Source organism: Acanthopagrus latus, chromosome 11 (assembly GCF_904848185.1).
Source record: "Acanthopagrus latus isolate v.2019 chromosome 11, fAcaLat1.1, whole genome shotgun sequence".
NCBI classification, from domain to species: Eukaryota; Metazoa; Chordata; class Actinopteri; order Spariformes; family Sparidae; genus Acanthopagrus; species Acanthopagrus latus.
The window spans coordinates 12,455,488-12,478,903 of record NC_051049.1 but is presented as its reverse complement, the minus strand read 5'-3'; the positions used below and the strand labels follow the sequence as shown (position 1 = coordinate 12,478,903).

The window sequence follows — 23,416 nt, the reverse complement described above, 5'->3', positions numbered from 1 at the left end:
CGGAGACAGTCTGCGCTTCGTTCCCCTCTTGGCCGCATCGCTGGATTCAACAGGCTGTTAATCTGTGAGGATGAGCGGGGTCAGACGTGGGGTCGTCTGCGTTTGGCATCGGGGTCTTAGCTGTCCAACTCAGACGCACACGGTCTCACTTTCTCTGTCTTCAGTTCTTCTGCTTCCTCTCAGGGTATCACTGTACCTGCATTTGACTTTTTCTGGCTCCTTTGCTTGATATATATGCAATAAAGTATGAAATATTGGAGATAGGTGAAATCCCAGTACACCAGAGTGCGTCCATTTGGTCCGTTCGCTCTTCCTGGCATGCTGTCTTCTGCCAGTAAAAAATACGTCTTTTCCTAACTGAGGGCTGTTTATACTATTGTGGTGCTAAAATTCTTTTCCATGTGTTGGACTTCCTACTTTGGAGTCCAGAGTTCCAGATTCACACTTCAGTTCATCGCACTTTTATTGCTTTTTGTCTCTACAATATAAATGTATATGTTTATACATACGTATTAGATATGTATTGTCATAAGTTACACAAAAAGGACCCCAAATCAAGGCACAGGAAGGTAAAGAACAAAAAGCAAGCTTTAATGTGCTAATGTCTCAAAATCCCAAAATCCAAAAGTGCAAAGGAAAATGCCAAAGTATTACAAACACTGAGGACAAACCACAAAACCACAAGGAACAAATCAGGAACACAGGAAACACACAAGGACTAGAGAGCAGGCAAAGACAAAGACTGAGGGGACAACACAGACTTGAGTAGCCAGTAAAACAATGTTTTCCAACTCTTTCTTGCTAGTTACCAGTGGCAATACCAGTCCTTTTTAAGTCAACATGTCTTATCACATGTATATAACTACAGCTCATCTTATCGGCCTGTCTAATTGGTAGTAAGGTTCATTTTAAAGCTTTTATTGGCCGATATAGATGATGTGTGGACCTTTATCGTGCACCTCTGGGTTTTCTAAATGCTTGAAATTATGTGTCAGAGCGGTTTGGCTCACCAACTACAAGGAGGGTTCAATGAGCTCTACTGCCTGTCACTCTCTAAACAGTCCTTCTGTCACCTTCCTCCGCCGGTGTCTCATCTGAGGAGCAGTACCTCCGAGGTGACTTCCCAAGTCAGAAGGAAAGTTTTGAGTTGATTTGTAACAGCACGTTTTTATGTTTCCATGTGCGCTGGAGTGAACATATGCATATGTGTTTAATCTGGAATTGTATTTAAGTGTGACGAGAACACACATTTATACATGCAGTCGCTGTCTAAAACTGAGTTACAAGTTCACACTTCAGCAGACCAGCTGCAAATGGTGCATAAATCAGTGTGTGTATGTGTGTGTGCATGTGTGGGGTGTCTGAATACTCGATACATGGGGGGATTTATTGTACCACATGTGAACAAGGTGCTGCTTTTTCTCTCACTCCCCCGACCGCTCCTCTTACAGCCTGTTTCGCATAATGGTTGAGAGGTTCTAATTCATACCTCTGGCAGATATTTAATTATTTGATTTGCAATTCCCATTAACGGGAAGTCCACCAATTTTCAAATCACTGTCAGGGATGAATTAGATAGAAAGTCCACTTATCAGACCTCCGTTGCCCAGTCCTTGAAGCTAGCATCTCAATATTGAGCACTATGACCATACCCAAACCCAATCTCTGATGCAGCAGTGTTGCATTTTGGGTAATCTAGGCCCCAAGTTTTTGAAAAGACGATAAACCTAGTGCGACTGCATCAATTTTTATGCTTTTTTATCAAACCATCCATTGTGACAGTTGACATTGTGGCATGACAAGTTGCAATGTGGGTAATGTAGGCTGCAGGATTTGAAAAGGAAAAAGAAAGTGTGGAATAAAAAAAAAATATGCTGTAGAACTCCTCAAGACCTGTAAACATACTTCAATGTGGTAAATAGATGGAGTTCCCCTTTAACTTACAAAGATAAAATAGTGTCTACAGGTTACTTTTAAATGTTAGGATTTTTGTCAAAGCTTAATGTTTTTTTTATATCAAACCATTTACAATAAAATTAATGTCTTTTCAATAGTATCTGTCTGTATAACGCAAACTAAATTTGCTCAGAGTAAACCTGAGATAGACAAAGATCCCTGACAAGTGCATATAATATAATGAGGTCATCTGCTACATTTTTTGGCCGGTGGTTGTTAATTTCAAGACCTGATCAAATCCAAATCCCATTCTTTTCTACAGACACGGTTACTCAGAGTGAAAAAAAAGCCAGGACGAAATGAAATAAGTGTCATTCACACAGATATCAGTAGCCTAAAGTCTTGTATCTATCTGTGTTTTATCATCATGAATGAACCGGGTTCACCCAGACTGACAGTTGTTCATGATTCACTGGTAAAGTGAAGCAGAGTTGGACGAATACAGAGGAAATAAGTTGCAGAGAGTGAGAGGTGGAGAAGGAGTGCTTCATCATTGCTCCTACGAACGAGGATAGCGTGAGTGTTTCGTGACGAGGGTAAAAAGTGTGGGGTCGGAGAGGGGTCAAGGTGGGAGTGTCGCGGTAAATGCAGATAAGTTATCACGGCAAAGGCCATTAGCTGCTTTGTATCCCAACCTGCACAGGAAATGTGGAGTGGCAGGGAGATATTTCCTCCCTTCCTCACTACTGGTATCGCTCTGTACTCACTTGCTAAGTCAGACCATCCTTCCAGCAATTAACTGTCTTCTATTCTTTCTTTATGATTTGGCTCTTTGTAGTCATTTTTTTTCCTTTCATGTTCTTATACCTTATTCCTTTCCTTTCTTTTCCTTCCCTTTCCTTACTTTGAAGTCGCTTGTATCCCACTTGTCTTTGTGGAGTTTTTTTTAATCGGAACCTTGGATGTCGAAAAGGCTGCTTGGCCTCGCTGCTCTGGAGCCCATCATCAGCCTCTTTCTAATATGATGAAGGTTGAGCTGGGAGAGCAACGGGAGTGTCGGAGGCCTCTGGATTACGTCCTAATCTATCAAAAAACACCTGCTCTTTTACAGCACTGAGCGCTCACACACAGACACAAACCTGCTATAGATCATCAGGAGGCAGGCACCACAGTCAGGCGTCTGATTGCTCTAGCATGTGCTGGGGAATGTTAATACATGTTATTATGACACGAGGAGCAGGGGTACACACTGGTATGATTCAAAGTTTCTCATGCAGGAGACGAATGTAGCAGCGGCTGCAGGTTGAAACCGTGGCTAACGAGCCCTTCATGGCCCCCGGAGAGACAGAGACGGATAGACACAGATGATAGGGAGGGAAAAAAAGGGAGATATGTGTGTGTCTTTTGTGGAGTGGATTGGCTGAACAGTAAGTTGTGCGTACTTGCTCTGACTTTGTGGAATCTCTGCAGCTGAGCGGCGAGTTGAGGTTACATGGTGCGTTAGCTTTAATGAGACTTGAGGATCAGTGAGGGAGGTTGACACGGCATAATTGACTCACGAGGAGGGCTTTCGAGTAAATCTGCGTTCGAGGGTGGCGCCTACGTATGTGTGCGCACTGCATACTGAATGGCCTTTTTGACAGCTAGCGGAGCTGGGTGTGATGACTGATGAGGAGGCCATCACTGAAGCGGTGGAGGCCATGTTAGGAAACACTAAGTTAGAGGAGGTCGGCCGGTGTATTTACGGCCGAGTCCAGAGCTATTAAAGTGTCAGACTATCAAGTAACTTTGAGGTTGAGAGGAGATTAAGACGGCAATGTGCAGTTTTGTGGAATTGATGTGCGAGCCTAAAAGTTTGAGGCGATGATAGCGTAATGGCAGACAAGTGGGTATGAGTGGGCTGCCAGCTCAAATCGTTGGTCTGACAGACTGGGGGGGTTTGAATACCGTTACAAATGTTTTTGGATTAAGGCTGCAAGTTGTTGGCATTTTTGTGTGAATATTTTGATATATCAGAAACAAACAGAACCCCCAAAAATCTAAAAGATTCACCCTCACTCCAGATCATTTCATTCTTGGCAGAGAGTAAAGGCCTCTGAAACGTTTGGCCCTTAAGTGAATACAGGAGGGGATAGTAGAATTTTATGTGATACCAACGGTGCAGAGATGTTTTCTGGATGGTCCTTGTGTCAGAGCACATGGAACACTTGGCAAGCGGACCACAAGTTGGATCTTAACAACCAATCATATACTTGTCATGTTTTATGACCAGGAAACCAGTCTCTCCGTTGCAGAACCAGTAACGAATGTCTACGTACGATGAAGTTTAATAAATAAAAGCCAACCGTGCACCGTTCATTGTCCGTCAGCGGTTGGTCTTATTTGAACTGATAGAGTGAGGATGAGTGTGTGGGTGAAACCACAGGTGTGAATCATTGGGTATAATCCTACAAACAACTACAAATAGACAAAACATCCAAACTTTTGGGTACAAATTTTGAAACATGTAAAATTGAGAGTAACTGCTAACAAAGTAAAGTGTGTTTGATTGATGATGGGCAGTATATGATGATTGCTTCCACCTATCAGGCCAATATTGCATTGTGTGACAATTTTGTATTGTCTGAGTAGCTTATTATGGGACATCTTTTGGTTACAATGTGTTTGTAACCCCCTCCCACAAAAAGCAGTTTCCTAGAAGCCTAAAGAATTTTCCATCAGTAACCGGGGAAAATATGGCAGGAAATATTCAATATGTTCGAGTTTTCAGCAAAGAGCAGTGATGGCATTTTGTCATTTATATGATCATCTGTGCTTTTTTATGGTTACCCTATTTCAAAATCAGCTGTTTTAATTCACAAGCTGCAAAAGTAGATACAATCTCAACTGAAGGAGACAAGTGGATCACGAGTGACTGGACTTTTGACCGACCTGTGAGGTGTCGTGGTTGAAGATGATGGAGCTGAGGTCTCCACAGTTGTAGTGGGTAATGAGGTCTTCGGTGGTGTACGAGCCTTGCAGGCTGCCCGCTCGGACGCCCTCGTGCTGCAGCAGCGTCTGGTTCAAGGCAAACAGCACCTGCAGGGAGGGACAGACAGACGGACAGACAGGACAGGACAGGAAGGGTGCTTTTAGTTTCTGCATCCACAAACTCATTTCTCTCCGCTCTGCGCTGTGGAAGAATTTGCCATGAAAGGGGAGAAACTGTGCAAGCACGGCCAGCGTAGCTCTAAAAAATACTGTATAATGTGACCTTAATATACAATGAAGCCGTTATTCCCGACTGTCGGTGAAGTTTCTTTTGCAGCCTTTTCTTTCAGGATATTTTCATACACTTTCCATACGGGCTGACTACAGGTAAAAGCAGACCACAAAAGTCATGGCAAAGCTCCACTGACTTTCCTCTGATGGAGGCAGAAAACAGGGGAGGAAAGGGCGAGAGAAAGAGAGAGAAGGAGAGAGAGAGAGAGAGAGAGACCCTTTAAAAAAAATAACCCGTCCATCTCTCTCACCAGGCCGGGGTGCTGTAAATTTACGGCACCCATTAAAATCAAAAGTAAACCCTCTTTAGAGAGAATTTATAGCGTGCAGCCGCCAGCCAGAGCAGCGACTCCACAGCTGTCCTAGACACCAGGGGTTAACGTCCCTGCTCCCGCCCTCTACGATCCCACGCCACCTCTGACTGGCCTGGCAGCCGGGACCAAGTTGTCAATCACCCCTTAGCTCTCTTACATGAACCAGAGGTGTGTGTGTGTTTTTTTTTGTTTTTTTTTTTTGTTAATTTTGCACGCAGCAGATTACACACAGTTCTACATGGAACCCAGTAAGATAGTTTCATCTGACTTGATTAGACTCAGCTCATCATATCTTCAAACCACACTGGTCTGATCCGTGCGCTTCGATCCTAATTACTAAGAAACCTGACTAGAGTTTCAGAAAATACTGCAGGGAGAACGTCAGCATCCGAGCAGCGGGTGATTTGTGGAGCAGCTTAAGGCCGATACAGCTGCTCAACTGATTGAGCCCGATGTCAAAAGTCTAGCTCGTAACTCACGCAATTAAGTAATGTTTTTGCAATCACGAATGCCCATATCGTGCATATTGAATGTTTCAACTCCAGGTAACCTTTGCGCAGGGATAATCACAACCAAAGCTCTAAGCTCAACCTTGTGACTCTCTCTCTCTCTCTCTCTCTCTCTCTCTCTCTCTCTCTCTCTCTCTCTCTCTCTCTGCCTCTCTCTGAGGTCATTGTGTTTTCTAACCAGTCTTGTGGGTGCATTTTGGCTTTAGCCGCACTTGTTTCATAATGTGAAGAGACAACTGATGAGCTAAAGGCATGAATTACTCTCTCATTATCCACTCTTTTCTCGCTCCACTTTCACTTCAGAAGTGTGTCCGCCCTCCTCTCAGCTCTCTATCAGTGGCTGATCCCGAGCTCTTCCTCCTACTGTACAACCAAGAACTGAGTCTGATCTTATTTATTCTTTTCCACGTTTCGTCAAGGAGATTTTCTGCTACGCGCAGAGATCCAGAAATGGCTCTTGACCATTTCGGTCCTCAGAATGACTTTGAGGCTTTTCTCAGCTCCTACCTCAGCCCTGAAGCCCCCCTGCTCTCTGAGTAACGACACTTTACCTCATTTCTGTTTCCATCTCTCATGAGATTATTTTATTGCTTTGAATTTGAGGTCATGTGAAGGTGTGATGCCAGGCCCAGACATGCTAATACCTGCCTGGTGGCTAACTAGCCACAGTAGCTAATCCTGCCTCTGCAGATGCCGATTCTGTGCCAGCAAGGTGCCACTGACCCTCGTCCTTGACCCACAGGGCTCTTCGCCACGTCTCGAGGGTTTTTCCAAGAGAAACACCAGAGCGGAGCCTGGGCAGAGTCAGGGGGCTGGAGCTGGCAGAGCACACACACCTGCCAGGCTGTTTTGTGACACTGCCAGCTCCAGCAGTTTCCCTTTACACGGCAAACTGCGCCAGACACGACAGACCGGAGGGTGAGTGAAGGAGAGGATGCGTGGCGAGAGGGGAGGGTGTGTGCGTGTGGTTGGTTGTGTTGTTAAGGGAGTTGTTATTTCAATATTGTCAGTCTCCCGGGGAAAGAACATCTCTGCAGCTGTAACCATGGTGCCTGAGTTTGTGCTGGGCTGAATGAAAGAGCACGTCAATCACTGCAGGAGAGGCTGAGGGGGAGAGGGGAAAAATGCAAACATTCCCTGTGTGTGTGCGTGTGTGTGTGTGTGTGCATGCGTGCGTGCGTGTTTATGCATACGTGTGCACGCTCGCATGCATGTGTTGACTGACAGAGTGGGTGTTCTCATGCTGAAGTGGTCCACTCACCCCGACAGACCGGCTCTTTTACAAGCGGGCCTTTACAGAGTAACTTACATCGACACGGTCCTCCACACAGTTTACTACTGCAGGTTTTTATCCCTTTGTCTCATCCAATACATGCGTGAGAAACTCCCATTGTAATTTAATGAAAGCTTTATAAGAACAAAGCTGGAAGGAGCGGAGCACTCGGATGGTCTTGGAAAACCCACGATCAAGAGAGCAGCCCTCCAAAAATTCATTAGTGAGCTTTGGAGGGAAAACAAAACAAAACAAAAAAAACGAGGGCAGGGAGCAAGAGCGGGAGCAACTTAAAAAAAAAAAAAAAAAAAAAAGGAAATCAGACTGAGCTTTTATGGTTTAGAAAATGTCATTTATCAACGTGTGTGCGTTACAGCTATGGACCTTGAAGTGCGTTAAATCCTGGCTGTTTGCTAGCAATAGTGTTAGCTTGTTTGAAGGTTTTACGGGTCTGAAGCGTGAGTAGGTGCCGATGACAAGGTGCTGGAGCCGAGAAGGCTCAGTCTTGTCGACTACATCACTCCCCTATTATACCTCCTTAAATTTGAGTCGGAGAATGTGAGTGATGGATCGAGCTAAAGGGCTCTGGGCTGCGATACAACAGAAGGAAGTGTCAAACCGTGGAGGCCAAATGCTGAACTTTGGAAAAGAGGGGAAGATATAATACCCGGGACTACTTCTTTACTCAACAGCTGTAGGAGTCGGTAAAAGGATCTTCGTTAATCGTTAATGAAAGGCGCGCAGCTGTTAATACACAGATCAAGAAAAAAAAAAAACACAAAAAACTAACACTGTCACATATCAGCACTGTCTGCCTCGATTCCTTTCCTCCATCATGTTCACTTTCTCCAAGCTTCTCTTCTAATTGCTCCATCCATTACTCATTTCTTCTCTCTACGTTGTGGTAAAACGATGAGGGGCATATTTCCACAATCCTGCAAATTGATGAGAAAAAAAAAAGAAAGAAAGAACCAAAGGAAGGGGGGATTAATAGTACAAGGAAGACAGAGAGCGGAGAACAAAAGCCAGAGAGAGCTGAAAGTGTGAAAGAATGGTAAAAGACAAATAAAGCCTTGTTCTCAATGAGAGGAGCATGTGCTGTGCAGATGGTGAGTCTTCTCTGTTTGCACGGTGGACTGTTTGGGGTTAGGTGGTATACAGTGTTTGGGTGCTGGGTATGACGGGCAGTCAGGTGCATGAAAAGCCTGACGTGACTGCCAACGTCAGGCAGGAGATCTGAGAGGGTTGTTTAATTCACATATGTTAGTCTTTCTGCTGTTTATGTCTGTACACTTCTCTCTCTCTTTTCAGATTATAAGGAAATTCTTTGAGAATAAAGAGAATTCAAGGGTTTTGTTATTGACCCACACTGTATTGACGCTGTAAAGTTATACTTTGTAATCAGAATCAGCAACACAGAAATAATTTTGATTTTACGTCAATTATCAACAATTACAAGCATCCCGAATTTGAAGAATTTGCCTGTTAACAGCGATTTCTGTTCTGTTGTTCATGTTATGTTAATGAACTTGCTGATGCATCACCCCAACCAAATCAGCACAAAGTTTTTTCTTCTGAATGGGCTCAATTTACTGCAATGTCTCTTCAAAGTCTAGATTCTTGATATCAGATTATGAGAGATAATCTCAGGGGATATTTGAGGGCTTTCTTTCATGTTTGCTGTAAATGCAGGACTTAAATCTCAAAGTTAAGAAAATGCTGCTGTCTCTTTCTTTGTTTTGCCATATTAATCCTTCCCCTCTTAAATTCTTAATTAGGTGCTCACCAGTATGACAGCAATGCTGATCACACTGGCTTCCAGTGTAGGAGATCCGTTTGATTGTTGTACCACAAACCTTCTTTGGTCAGGGTTCTATTGTTGTAATGAAGCAGCCTCTATTTGAGACCCCTGGTCACATGACTGCGAGTTTTAAGCAGTGCCTCTAACAAGTTATTTTCCTCTGTAGACTTCTTCTTTCATTGTACTACTTTTAGAAAAGTTCACCGTTAAAGTTATCCAGTATGTTACAATTAAAAAAGCAAAGATTTGGGAAAGGTTGGAAGAGACTCACGGTCATGCTGGCAGCTCTGTGAAGCTCTAATAATGCACACATTGCACAGTGGTGCTTTGAGCTTAGCTCTAATGTTGGCTCGCTGACCTTAAATTCGTGACAGAAAGCACATTTCCTCATTTCTCTGACTAATGGGAAGTGTGGTCTTAAATCTATAAAAAGCAAACGAGATGAAATCAAAGCTATCAATCAAATATGGTGCTGTGCTTTTGGTCATTTTTGCTGGACAGGAATACATTTATCAGCAATCAGTCCGATGCTTAAAAGCTTTAGAGCATCTTTGAAGACAGACCGTCTCTGTGTCTTTATCTCCGGTCATTTAATCAGCCCCTGATAAAGAAAACAGTCCAAACAGTTTCAGGGTGGTGCGTTCCCCTCGACCGCCCTCGTCTCCCTGAGAGCCGCTTGTGTTTCATCGCCCGAGAAAGAGAGTAGCTAGACCCCTGACCCGGGACACGCACTGCTGGGTTCCTCCGGGTCGAGCCAGCTTCCACCTTCCCCCCCGGGCTCAGACGACAAGAGGGGATTGGGTTCACAGCACCCTGGGGTGACTGAAGGGAAGGAGGTGGGGAGTTGAAATAACATCCAGGGCAACCCAAGAATAGGAGAAGTGTGATAGCTCATCCCCGTTCCCCACAGAGCAAAACCCCAAAAAAGGGTGTGGACCAATTTGTGCGAGTGTACTTTCCCCTTCATGGCCACAGTAGAAAACCATTAAAAAACAACCTCGTGTCCATTTTCTTTCAACTTGCACTGTCTCAGTATGACTTCATGCTTGAGCGTACATATAGCAGTGGCGGGGGTGTTTTAAAAGCCTGTTGTCTGACCTTTTAGTCCATGTTAGCTCTGAAAAGCACCTTGAATACATTAGGAGGGGGAAGACACTGTCACACAAGACCACATCAAAGTTGTCTGGACAGTCTCACATGATAGCTTCGCTGTTGTCTCCAACGGTTTTATCAACAAGATCCTCGAGACTTTCTAAGGGAATCATGTAACCTGTTGAGGGCTTTAAAGGCAACACCGCAGCATAAAAATGCCTCCAACGTGACCTCCAACGTCAGAGCATTGCCAAAGTAGTTTTACAGCCCTTCAGCGCCCTTCTGCATACGTATCGTTTACTCCGTCGAAGGTGAGCAACACTTTCAACTCATCACATCTGGCATCAGCTGCAGCGAGCCAGAGCCTTTGTTTCTTCCAAATCTTTATCCCTCTTAATACCCACAATACACTCACACACACACACATGCGTGCAAACTCACAAACACAGCCACCCGTAAGCACACACGTTTATAATTATACACACCAGATTCCTCTTTGAGCAATACCTGTGTACAAAACACTCACTGTAGGAAATGAAAGAGAAGGCATTTCGGATTGTTTCCACCGACTGCAGGGTCATTATTTGTGAATATTGTTTCTCCTTCGCCTCTGCTTCTCTTTCTCTTCCCTCTTCTCTCGCTCGCTGTCTTTCTCTGTCTCACTAAGGCCCTCACGCTACCCGGTCTACCTCCTGTCTCAGCCTAGGAAATCCAGGGATTACCAGTGGAACAATCCCAGTGGCAGAGGCCTGCTGCTCCCAGCTTCCACAGAAAGCCTCCTATTCTTCCCCCTCTTTCTTCCTCAGGTCCTGTCTTATTTCCTCTCTGAGGCAGGGGGTGAGGGTCCAATGATGGGAGATATCCCTTAGCTCGGAATGGTAAAAGTCATCTAAACATCCACCCCCTCCTTGTCTTTTGTCCTATCCGCCCTTCCTCTGAGTTCATTCTCTCCACTATCCTCCTCCCTGCCTGCTCTTCTCCACTTGTTTATCTTATTCTTTCCTGCAGTGAAACCAGATCTATAGGCACCCATACAAACAAACATACTGTATACAGCCCTCCAGTCCCCAGAGCCTCCTGTCTCTCCTTAATAAGAGTCTCCAGTGAATGGGGGGGGTGGGTGTCGCCCCTACACTTGTCCACAAATAAACCCCGCTGTTTGACTTGGCAGCGCTGCTGCTGGGCCAGTTATCCCAGCTTTCCTGCCTGCCCTGAAAACAGAGAAAATAATAAAGTATCACTTGATCCGGAGTGAAAAAGCGCACAGCTGGTCTCTCACCGTGAATGCCCACAAGCAGAGGGTGTGGGGTGTGAAAGAGTGGTGGAAAATTATAGAGGGAAGTTGTGCTAATTTTTGTTTTCTTTCAACATGAAGAGCACAGAGCTGTCGAAGAGGAATATGTCTGTGAGTCCCTATGTGAGGACAACACTGCTGAACATTACAGGACTAATAAATGTGACAGGTGGAATCTGATTTCCAACTAAAGAACTGAAATGTGTGGTAAAAAAAAAACGATGCTCGATTAAAAATGGTAAAGTAAATGTATAATATGTAAAAAATGGTCAGTTATCGAATTCATACAAAGAAGCAGCACATTATCTGGGTAACAGCCGTTTGCACAATTATTTCAGTTAGCCATGCAGCTAGCAGTCCTACGAGCTTGGAGTGGTATTATGGAGTGGTATATGTTGCTCTAGAATCTTTTTTTAGCACCTTTAAGCTTGATATTTTGGTTTTTGGTTTTGGACTGCCTAGTCAAATTAGCAGCTAAATAGCCAGATCCTTGTCTCAGGAGTTGGTGGAGACCAAAAAAGAGGTTAAAAGGGTGAATATTGCACGTACATTCATCAAGTGGCCAGAAATACATACAGGCTCTAAACACAGAATGACTCCATCAAAGAATATTTGCTAACCTTTGTTATATTTGCATCTCTTGTATGTTTGTATATTTATATGTTTTTTTTTTATGTATATTGTGCCTAAGGACAATTTCCTCTGAGTTGAAAAAATCAATCTGATCTAATATAATTTCAAATGTAATGTTATATTTCTTCCAGACGTTAGCAATAGTTAATTAATCGATCATTTTATAAGGTGACAACATGTTGATGTTGAGTCAGTTTACAACCTGTTGCACTTTCCTCATGTGGCCCAAAAGCAAACCAATTAATTCAGTTCTGATGTAAATTAAATAAAAATTATTTTTTAACTTTCCTTGTGCATCGATCACTGGTATTCAAAGAGATCTTTTTATATTGCTACTTTTATAATGTGCTTAAAGTGCAGCCTATACTTATGGCATTGGGTTCTATAAAATGATCTCCTTTGAATCACTCAGAACTGAAGAAAAACAGCATGTGTTGGCTTTGCAGGGCTTTATTATTTTTAATGGCCTGATCTGCTTTATTTCAAGACACAGATTTATTTCCTATAGGATCACTGATGTAAATAAACTGCATCTGAGGCGAATGAAATGATCTCACCCGAGATAAAAGGACTTTGTACTTTAGATCGGGTCACTCCGACCTTATCTCCCTCAAAGCTTACAGTCCATCTCTAACATCATGGCCTCCACTAATCCTAACACATTTCACAGTCCGCTTTTTTTTTCCAAGGGAAAACTTTCGTTGAATTCCATCGGATTTATCCGGCTCCCATTATGATGTGTGATGCTATCCAAACCAGATGAGCTGAGTCTTCTCCACAGTATGAGAACAGAGCAGGCAGAAAACAGCCGTGTATGTTTAAAACACGTCTCCTCGGCCCCAAACCAGGGCCCGACCACTCACTGTTATCTCCCCCAGTCTGCTTTGGTTGGACTAATGGCTTCGGACAGAATAATTCCAAAAAGAATTATTTGTCCTTTGTGAAGTCCACATCTGAGGTCCGGCAGAAACACGAGAGGTGCACATAATCTCCTGCACGAACATAAATTGTGTAATGGAGGAAAAAAAAAAAAGCGAATCCAGATTGAGAAACAACAAGTGTCCAAACAGTTTGCTGTTCCAGGTGACTAACTTCATTCTTTTTTTAAAGAGAGGAATCCTCCCAGAGGTTTTTTTCCGTATCCGCACGCAAGTCCGGCATGCATGCAGCCTTCAGTCATCGCACGTTGTTCTGATGATATTCAAATGATGTCATGCCAAGTTGAGTCAATCGGGTTTTTCCTCAAATAAATCAGTTCAGATTTGTGAGTGCACCTAAGCGACTGAATCGTTCTTGTTTGTACTATTTAACAGGCGGATTGGATTTCCCCCTGCATAGGAGTGGACACTTTAGTAGCACGGCGGACGAACGCTATAAAAACGTTCATATCAAAGGGATATGATGGAGATGTTTTTATGTATGTGCTAGGATCTGCGTATGTGTTTCAGTGAAGTGTGTGTCGGCAGGGGAGTCGAAGGTGAATGGAAGAGGGGGAGGAGTGAAAGATGAAGTGAGAGACGGCATGAGAAGAAAAAAGTATGGAAGAGAAAAAGTGGGGAGATACAGCGGAGGGAGGGGGGGAGGTAATGTAAAAAGACACATGAGTCGAAAAGAGAGACAAAAAGCCCAGATGTTTACAGTTAACCATGAGATGTAGAGGAGGGAGCAGAACTATTGCTCCTCATCTCCTCTCCTTCTTCTTCTTCTCCTCCTCCTCTTCTAACTGGTCTGGAGCACAGCTGGGCAGCTTCGTCCCCCACCATCTCCCTATTTCATCCTCCCAAAGCCCCTCCATCCTCAGTCCTGTCCCCATCCCTCCAAAAACAACTCTTCTGCCTCTTCATCTCCCATCATTTTTTCAAACCCCTCAATCACCAGCCTTCCTCCCTTTCCCCACCCAGGTTATGTGTTCCTCAATGACAAATCTCCAGATTATACAGTTCATCAACATCTCTTCATCCTTCTCCCACCCGTCCCTCCCTCGTGCTCTCTCTATTCTTTCATTCGATGGCAGCTCTCCTTCGACCGCTGTCACCGACCTCTGTTTATTTAGCTTTCATGTCCTTCCCTCCTTCCTGTGCTCCACTTGGTACACAGTCGGCATGTGTGCGTCAGCATGCACTTGTAACTCAATGCTTGTGTGCATTATGTGCACGCACGTGGGCACTGTTTGTGTTTCCATATGTGTCTGTCTTCACTGCAGACTCTGTCCAAATTGCACAGTGCTCTGACTGTCAAATAGACTGGAGCAGCAGAAGGAGGAGTAGGTGGACCAAACTTCCTCTCCTCTCCTCTCCTCTCCTCTCCCACCCCTCCCTCTTCTCCTCATCCCTCCTCTCATCTCCCTCAGTCATGGCTATATTAGGCCCAATGCTGAGGCTAACGCGGCGTAATCCCACACAAGCACACCATTTCACGGCAAATCAGCAGGAGAAATGTTCAATTTCATGCGCGCGTATTCGGCCTGCAGAAAAGCAGACAGAGACAAAGCGAGAGTGTAATGTATACCTTACGCCACAAAAGAGGTGCAGGCTGCGAACAAGCAGTGTGTATGTGTACAGTGTGTGCGCGGGGGCGTTAAATAAGGGCTCTCGAGAGGTCACGCTGCTCTATCATTTTAAAATGTTCTGTCAGCACATCACCGAGGGAAAAGTCCGCATCAACTCCCAGACGAGAGCAGGCCGATTCAGATGAAGCGTGGAAAGGGACGCGCAAACACACAAATGCGCTCAGCCTTTCCAACTTTTGCTTACCGAGGTTTGCCAGCACTTAACAACTGGAGGACCACCAGAGAGGAGAGACTTCTGATGTGTTTGACAGATACATAAAAAGTATTTTTAGTTTTGGAAAATGTTTATTGGCTGTACCTTTTTTTTTTCTTCCAGCAGTGAAAGGAAGTTTAACCCTCTTCAATGCCACGGTCTGTCCATTGTAATTTTATGAGTGCGTGTGTATAATTTTGTTTGTGCATTCAGTGGAGTGGCCGGGCCGAGACATGTTCTTTAGCTGCTGCCAAAAGAGAAGGCATTCACCGTCCAGTAACTCCGAAGTTGTTTTTTTCTTACACATGTCTTCTTATCTGGATCGCCCATTGCAGTCAAAGGAGAATACTGTGCTCGTTTTCAGGTTCTTAACCTTATTTTGGGTTGCTACTCGCACAGGTTTACCTGCTGTAATGCACAAAACAATGCATCAGCTTGTGCATACAGTCCACTGCTGCAGCACCATATTCCCCCTCTGTCTGAGACGCTCTGTCTCAACTCCTGTCTCTTTAAGGACCCGCTCGCATTCCCAGTCTGCTCTTATTGGTTAGCTCGGACACGCCTGAGCTCCCGTCGGCTCTGTCATGTTTACAGCATCCAGTTTGCTTCACTTCTACCGTGGATATAGGCATAAATTAACCAAATGTGACATACAGTTGTGTCACAAAGCCATTGACTACTGACAAGGTGTTTCAGGTAATTCGGAGGCGACAGTGCTGTCTGTGGGGGAGAGGTGCTCCAGTTGGCACTGACTTTGGGCTTTTTAACTTTCAAGAGCTTTAACATGCACATGAACCTTCATAACACACTTAAAGAAAGGAAAACAACTAAAAAGCGAAGGGCTGCATGCAAGGCACAGAGGCTAAGCTAGCTGTTGATGGACGTGAGTAAAGGCCTCCAAACTGTAGTCTGGCTGCTCATTTTATCGTTTTTCTATTTGTTAAATGCAGAAAATGTTAAGCGTGAGTGGATTTGCTGGGGCTGTGTAGCTGGATAGCAGTTTTAAAAACTGCTAAGTCGTGTGTAACTGCACAAAATCTCACAAACCTCCTGCTTCCCCTCCGTCTCTGTGTCTCCTCTGTCTCACGCTTTCTGCATGAATGAAAAGCAGATGAAGAGCGGACTAACAGTCAGTCGACAAGGTTTCACGTGCTGGACTGACTCGGGAAATCTCGGTACAATCGGACACTTCTTAATCCGCTTCCACGGTGTCTGATCGCAGGGAGAGATATCGCACACACGCAGACATTCACACACACACACACACACACCCAACACAACCATTCTCTGAGGGGCTGCGGCTTTCACTCCTTCACAGAGGAGTAAAAGCTGCAGCTGGTGATGGGAGACCAAACCCGAGGAGGAAAGAGTAAGAAGAAACACAATGCGACAGCTGTGGGGAGAGGTGTCAGGGAGGAAAGTAAGTGTGTTAAACTGAAAATGAGGTTTTAAAGAAGTGCTATAATAGGAGTTCCTGATGCTATTAAATGTGTTACTTTTCCATAGAATACATACGGCAACGCATGTGAAATTCAGTTGTTGAATGTCTGAATGGCCTTCGAAAGTCTAATTTGCAGGAAAGTGGATTTTCGAGCCCCGTTCCCAACTCGTCAAAAATACTGACGCTTAGGGATGGCAGGTCAAGTTGGCTGGCGTCCCAAAGGGTCGGCATTTGACGGGCTGGGAATGAGACTCAAAAACCAGCTCTCTTACAAATTGGACTTTGAAGAAAATAAATACGAAAATAAAAATAGATGCCCTAAAAAAAGGACAACTTTGTGACCGATTTGCTGTCTCGTGCATTGAAACACTGAGTAGAAACTTTGTTGTTCAAATTACACCTTACAGTGCAGATCGTAACGAAATGCCGTTGCAGATGGCTTGGCACAGTACAGTATAGGAGGGCAGATGAAAGTTACATTCCGCTGATAGCACATTTAAGGTAGTATTTAGCAAAATGCAACAGGACTTCTTACCTTTGTGTGTGCATCATACTTGACCTCCCTCAATCAAAAAATGTTCAGCAGTTAAGATTTTATTGTGACATTTATGAATTTGGGACGTCGGCCAGGAGGATTCTTAAGTGCTACTCTTCGAGTAATTACTGTGGTTCAGTTCTGGCCCCGGCACACTGCAGTCAATTAAGAACCTGTTCACGCTGACAGCTAAAGCAGACGTCAGGCCTGTGCTGGAAATTGAACTGAGGAGGAATTAATCATGTTTACGAGCCGCGCATGAGTGAGTCTGCCTGCATCATCAGAGCGACTCATCACTGTCGGAGGCAGCGAGAGTCGGAGAAAGAAGTTGTGTTTGCTTGTGTTTGTCTGCGAGAGACAGAGAAAACATTATTTGCGCGTCTGCGTGTGTGTGTTAGGAAGAGGGAGGGCAGAGACGGAGTCCGCGAAAGCCAGCATGGAGACAGAGCAAAACAGACAAACAAACAGACAGGAAAACTCACAGAAGCACGGCTGGGAGGCGGCGAAGGGGGAGAGAGCCCGGCGATACGATATGGGAAATAACTCCCCCATACTGCCAGTGGTTTGGAGGTGGAAGGCAGAGTCCTGACGGCATGTGGTGGAGGTTTACAGGAACGCTGGCCATAGATTAGTAGCTCTTCCTCTCGCTGGCCTTGACTTGGAGCGGTGCTGGCTGTCGCATCAGAGACGGGGCATTTAACTGCCCTCATAAGACTCTCATTATTTCATAAATCTGCAGTTTAGGCGCTCAGCTCTGTTGATTTGAGCCCACGCCAAGGCTTAGAGAATGTTTTTACAATCTCCCTAATTTATTTACAACCTTGATTCATTTCTGCGTGCATGTGTGAGGGAGAGAAAAGAAAGTCGAGAAAGTTAGAGGATGGATGAAGAGGTGAAAGTGATTTCTCTGTTTGCTTGTTGTTTGCTTGGCTGCGCGTGTGAGCTAATGTGATAATTCTAGCACAGCGCCAACGGAGTATTAAATTTTGCCACGTCTGGTGCGCACATGAATTTAATCCTTCATGAATCAGTAACACATATTTCTAATACCAGATTGAACACATTCTTGGCTGCACCTTGTCTTTGTTATCTGGCCTCTGGTGCTGTGACTGTGTGCTTTAAAGGTCTCATCTCATAGAAAGTATGATTTCCATCTGTTTTTCTGACGATAGGGCAGGGGTAGATGCTACTTGAATGCTGTGAAAGTATCAAAACAGCCGTCAGGACATCTGTGAGGTTGTGGCGTCGCAGATGTGCAGTCGTCTCCGAGCACGGTCGTCTCATGCTTGGAACAGCTGACCAATCAGAGCAGATAGGGCTTTTCAGGACAGGGGGGGCTTTAAAAGACAGGCACTTCAGAGGGTGAATATACTGTAGGTGCCACAGCAATGGACAGAAGTTCTATAAGATGCCCAAAATAAAAGAAACAACCTAGAAATGAACATAATATGGGACCTTTAAGTCTAACCTGAAGCCTCTGAATGTCTCAAACCTCAAAACCGAACCTCAATTTGCTAAACTGCACCGTCTACACTCCTCAAAAGCAACACATACACCCTCTGTTTCCTGCTTCTCTGTCTTGCTTTCTCACGGGGCACACACACTCCACATACACTTCCATAGGCATCTCACCTCCAACCACCCAGAGCTCTGCCCTGCAGCCTCCCAGGGAAAGTGCTTGGTACGGAGAAATCCAATATGATTAAGACTATGATTGCTGCCTCTAATAGTTTTAGCACCCATACCCTCTATTAAGGAAAACATTGGGTTTGGACCACAGCTCAGCACAGGCTTCTGACGGACGGGAACAGCCTGTGGGAAAGACCCATAATTCAGTGAATATGTGTGAGCGTACAGTTAGGTGCGAGTTGTACATACGTACGTCTCTCTGCTGCGCTTTTCCTACGTCTCGTGTGTGTGTGTGTGTGTGTTGGTATGTGTTTCCGTGCAGCCCACAGCGGCTCAAGGGCAGACTTGGTCAGCCTTGCATAAGGACTTGTGGTCACAACGACCAACAGATCACAGGATTGTGGCTTTAAATGGGCCGCAAATCATCAAACAGGCCACACGGATAGACAGGAATGCTGAAGCAGACGGGAGGAGTACAGGATAAACAAGATTACATCTTATGCAGTTTCTCTTTACTGGAAGTATAAAACCTTTAGGGGGGGGGGGGGCAGTAGCAGAGATCAGGAGCCAACGTTGTTTAGTTTCCTATTTACATACACTTTGTTCACTGTAGAAACAATATACAAGAGAAGGATTTTTCAATAAATGTATAGTCCTTTTCCCAAATTTTGGTGTAACATAATTTCGGGCACCTTAAGCTTTTGATGAATATGTTTTAGATTTAGAGCTTTTCAGATCTCTTCGCAGTAGCCCAGTGTGCGCCGCCACAAACGGTGCCGTGAGTTCACACAGTTTATTCAAAAGACGTATTTGTAACATCAGCTTTTGTCAAATAACTGCAAACCATTTCTCTTTTGTTGAGCAATTTATACAGCGCCAGAAGAGATGATATAAAACTGAATGGCGCAACACAACAAATCAGCGATGAGAGCTCATTTCATTTCGGATTGTCCGCCAAAATGCCCCACGGGCAAATCCGCAGACTACAGCATTTCCACTGGAAATGAATGGAATCTGCCACAAGATTTCGACATTTTAACGAGTAACCGGGCATTTTGGGCTTAATCTTTGAGGCAAACCTTTAGTTTTAAACTGAGTGTGCAGGATTGCAAGTTCACCCTACATGTGGACAAGCTCCAGCTCAGCTTTGGAACACCAAAGCTTGTACTGTGTTGTTGGAAAACACTGATTAGGAACTAGAGGTGAAGTTCCTTAAATAAATTTAAGATTAAAAAAATAAAAGAAATTGAAAGGAAAAGGGAAACCTCAAGGATGCTTTATCACATTTTCTTGCACACTGGGTCACTGTAGAGGGCACTTTATCATGTTTTAGCTACCACTTGGGCATCCATGAGGGCACTTAACAACTTTTTTTTTTTTTTTTTTCCGAACATGGGTCAGCAGGCGTGGTGAGTTCCCCCCTGAGTCCACCAGTGCACACACTGCTCCTTTGTGACCCGGACCTAACCTTTAGAGTTATCTCTCTCCTGATCACCGCTTGAGACTACAGGCCAACTGTCTGCCTGAACTGCCTCTGGAGCCACACACACACACACACACACACAAACACACAGTCTCACATCCACACACGCTGACATACACACACCTCCGCCTAATGGGCCGAGTTCCACCACAGAGGAAACAATTTCCTATCAAAGCTGCTGTGAGTTTCCAGAGCTGTTTATTTAGTTTGTTTTTATTGTAAGAGATGATTCCCCCTTTCTAATGTTCTGAGCTTTTTTTAAAAATAGGCCAGTGTTGCACCAGACTTTTTGGTCTGTGGCTAATCTTTGTCCATTAGCATGGCCTGAATTGCTTCACTATGCCTCTGTCTGTTTATGTGAGTTTTACTGGTGGCATTGTCTAAACATACAAGAGCTTTTTATTTTTTTTCTCTCTACAGCTTCCATCTCACCACACTCCCCGCCGTGCCAAAGCCCATCTTAATTAACACTGGGATTTTTTACTAGATGGCTGTTGGTTTAATACACATCTTCCCTGACAGTAGTTAAGTGCCAAAGTCAAGGCTGACTGAAAATGTTATGTGGCTCTAACACACACACACACACACACACACACACACACACACACACAGACACATGATATTATCGACTTGAGGGAAAACAATATCTGTCAGAGCCTATTGAGTAGAAATGGAGCCACATCAAGCATCAAGTGCCACAGTGTGTGTGTGTCTCCGCGCAAGTGTTTATGTGTTCTCCTGCATGCATGAGTGTGTGCCAGTGACCCAGTCGTCAGTGTGTGGTTACGGGTGAGTAGCGGTGGTTTCAATGGCTCCGCACACACACTCTCGGAGGGGCTTGCTGACAGATGCCTTACACAGTTCAGGGTTACAACAGGAGAGTGGAAAAGAGTGATTGTGTTCCGTAGCCGCCTGCAAATAGTCCGCCACAGCCATTGTTGGGAAAATACCATCAGGGAAGTGTCACACAGTCGAAAACACGCTGGTTATAAACGTGCACACATGTGAAAGGACACAAAGGATAGAGAAAACAAGAGAAACATACTGACGTTTGCAGTCTGGGGGGGACGTCACCCTTTTTGAGCAACAGGAACAAGCTCGAGACTGTTTACCCCGCCAAAACAAAAACCCTCCCTTGATTTTCATTTCCCCCCCTCAGGTCACCGTCCCTTTCCCTCCACCCTCCTCTCCACCTCTCTCTCTCTCACTGACCCCCTGCTCTCTCTGTCCACACACTCTCAGACCCCCACCCCCTACCCCGTCAACACCCCCACCTGGTTCATTTCAGGCCAGGCTGGCAGTGGCCATGGCAACGCTCCAGGAAGGTGGGTGAGTCAACAGAGAGCCACAGAGGCCCGTCTCTCGGCCTCCGTCTCTGGGGGTGAGAGGACGCAGTGAGGGGACATCAACTTTTGCTGCAAAGAACCCCGAATGACTGAATGGGAGGGGGGAGGAGGGAAATGGGAGGGGTGGGAGTCCAGAAGATAGACAAATAGCATTGAAGTAGAAAAAAAATAGAATTTAACTCCGAGTCAAGGTCCTTGATCTTAACAGCAAATACTCCTACATATGTGAGTCACGTCAGAATGGGTGCCAGTAGCACGTGTGCTATAAAAGAAGTCTGGAAATCACACCGTTGTGTTATTTTAATGTCGGCTCTGAGTTTTTGAAGCAGTGTGAGCCAAGCAATAAAGCTCCAACGAGGCCAAATCGTCTAAAACCTGCAAATGTATTTAATAAGTGAAGTGAGACAGTGTTTAAAAGTATACTATGTTTAAAAGAGACTCAGCCCTTTTTTTTTTTTTTTTACACAGAAATCATGCAGTTCCAACGCAATGAATACCCTTCTTTACGTTGCCTTTGTTTAGTTTGTTTTTTTTACACTTGACAGAATAACGGTGGCATAATGCTGCCACGGTGTGTTAAATCGGATAGCATGCCCGTGTTCCACGAGAAAAAAACCTAACCCTTTTTTTAACCTGTTCTTTTTACCGTAAATGTATGGAAAATTATCATTAATACACGTCCCCGTCGAGCCAAAAGGACGTTCAAAGCTGTTGGAGTACAGGCACCGTTTTGGGTCCTGTTGGAAGGTTATGCGCTGAAAGAAGCTCTGCATGTGCTTCTGGCATTAAGCTATAGGGGTTTAAACACACTGAGTTAGTTATTTATTCTTCTCGCCTAAATTTTTAAATACAAAAATTAGCCTGAGGATGATCTTTAAATGCTGCTACTAGTTAGAAGAGGAAGAAAGAAGAGAGAGTGGGTCACAATCACCCATTGGCTGTTGCAGGCTCTAGGGTGAGCATAGCACTTAATTGTACCTTACTTATGTTGTTTTATCTTGAAATGGTTTTCATAGAGTAGAATAACAAGAATCCAAGCTTTCGAACTATGTATGGCATGACAATACACTTGAATTGAGGCTACGTGGCATCCAAATAGAAAGTGATGTCTTGCAAATCTGCGGTATCGACACCAACTTCAAGCCACCTTGTCGTCGGCGTCAAGTCCAAAAATAGCAGGAAGTTAACGCAATCTGCAAGCTGTCACTGCCTCAAAGTGTCGAGGTTATTTTGTCCTGTGAGCGAGCGGCCAGTTAGAAAGCAGGTGAGGACAGGACTGAGGGAGAAAAGAGGAGTAGAGTAGAGGAGTCGAAGAGGAGATGTAAAGCGTCGCTATCTGGCTCTACAGTGTCACGTTGAGGGTGTGATGGCTTGTGTCAGTTAACACTCATGCGGTACGTTCCCCCCCACACACACACACACGCCGCCGTTGCCAAAATGGTGGACGAGGTGTCTGTGTGCGTGTAAGGGTATATATCATCATCAGCACTGTCAGTGTCAGGAGTCACAGTGTCTGTGACTGTGAACACATACACACACACACACACACACACACACACAGTGGAGCAGACAGTCCTGGGATGGGTGACACAGACACATGTTTATCATTGAGGAGATTGGCTGGGTTCCTTTCATGTGAAAATGGCTGACTGTTCCCTCGCTCCCAGCCTGACCCCTCGGCTGGCTTTATCTCCCCCTCGCTCTCACTTTCTCCTCTGCTCTCTCTCTCTCTCTCTCTCTCTCTCTCTCTCTCTCTCTCTCTCTCACACACACACACACACATGCACACACACACACTCTCTCCTCTCTTTCTCCTTTATGATTTGTCTCTGCCTCTTTCCCTGGACAGTTTCTCTTACGCACTTTCCTGTCTAATTCTGACCTCTTGTCCTTCATTTGACTTTACACCCTTTTTATTCCTCTTCATGTCTTTCTCTCAGCCTCTCTTTCTTTACCCTCTGACCCATCTGCTTTTCATCTCAGCCCACATCGACGGAGCGGAGAGAAGCTGGCCATGGCGGAGTTATGTCTGTATGGGGGTGGGGGGGAACATCCTTTCGGTTATCACTGCTGACTGATTGATTCATGTGAACGTCGCGTCTGCGGGTGTGTTTACGCGGATGCATTCCTGCATGCGCACGTGTGAG

At 44.9% G+C, this 23,416-nt stretch overlaps 1 protein-coding gene across 1 annotated transcript in view; it reads right to left on the bottom strand.

Moving 5' to 3' along the window:
* Window positions 1-23,416, bottom strand: part of trabd2b (TraB domain containing 2B) — a 66,942-nt gene that overhangs the window by 22,573 nt on the left and 20,953 nt on the right. Inside the window, exon 3 of the mRNA XM_037115968.1 lies at window positions 4,828-4,974. Coding sequence (XP_036971863.1) covers window positions 4,828-4,974 — 147 coding nt within the window. The remainder of the gene's footprint in view (window positions 1-4,827; window positions 4,975-23,416) is intronic.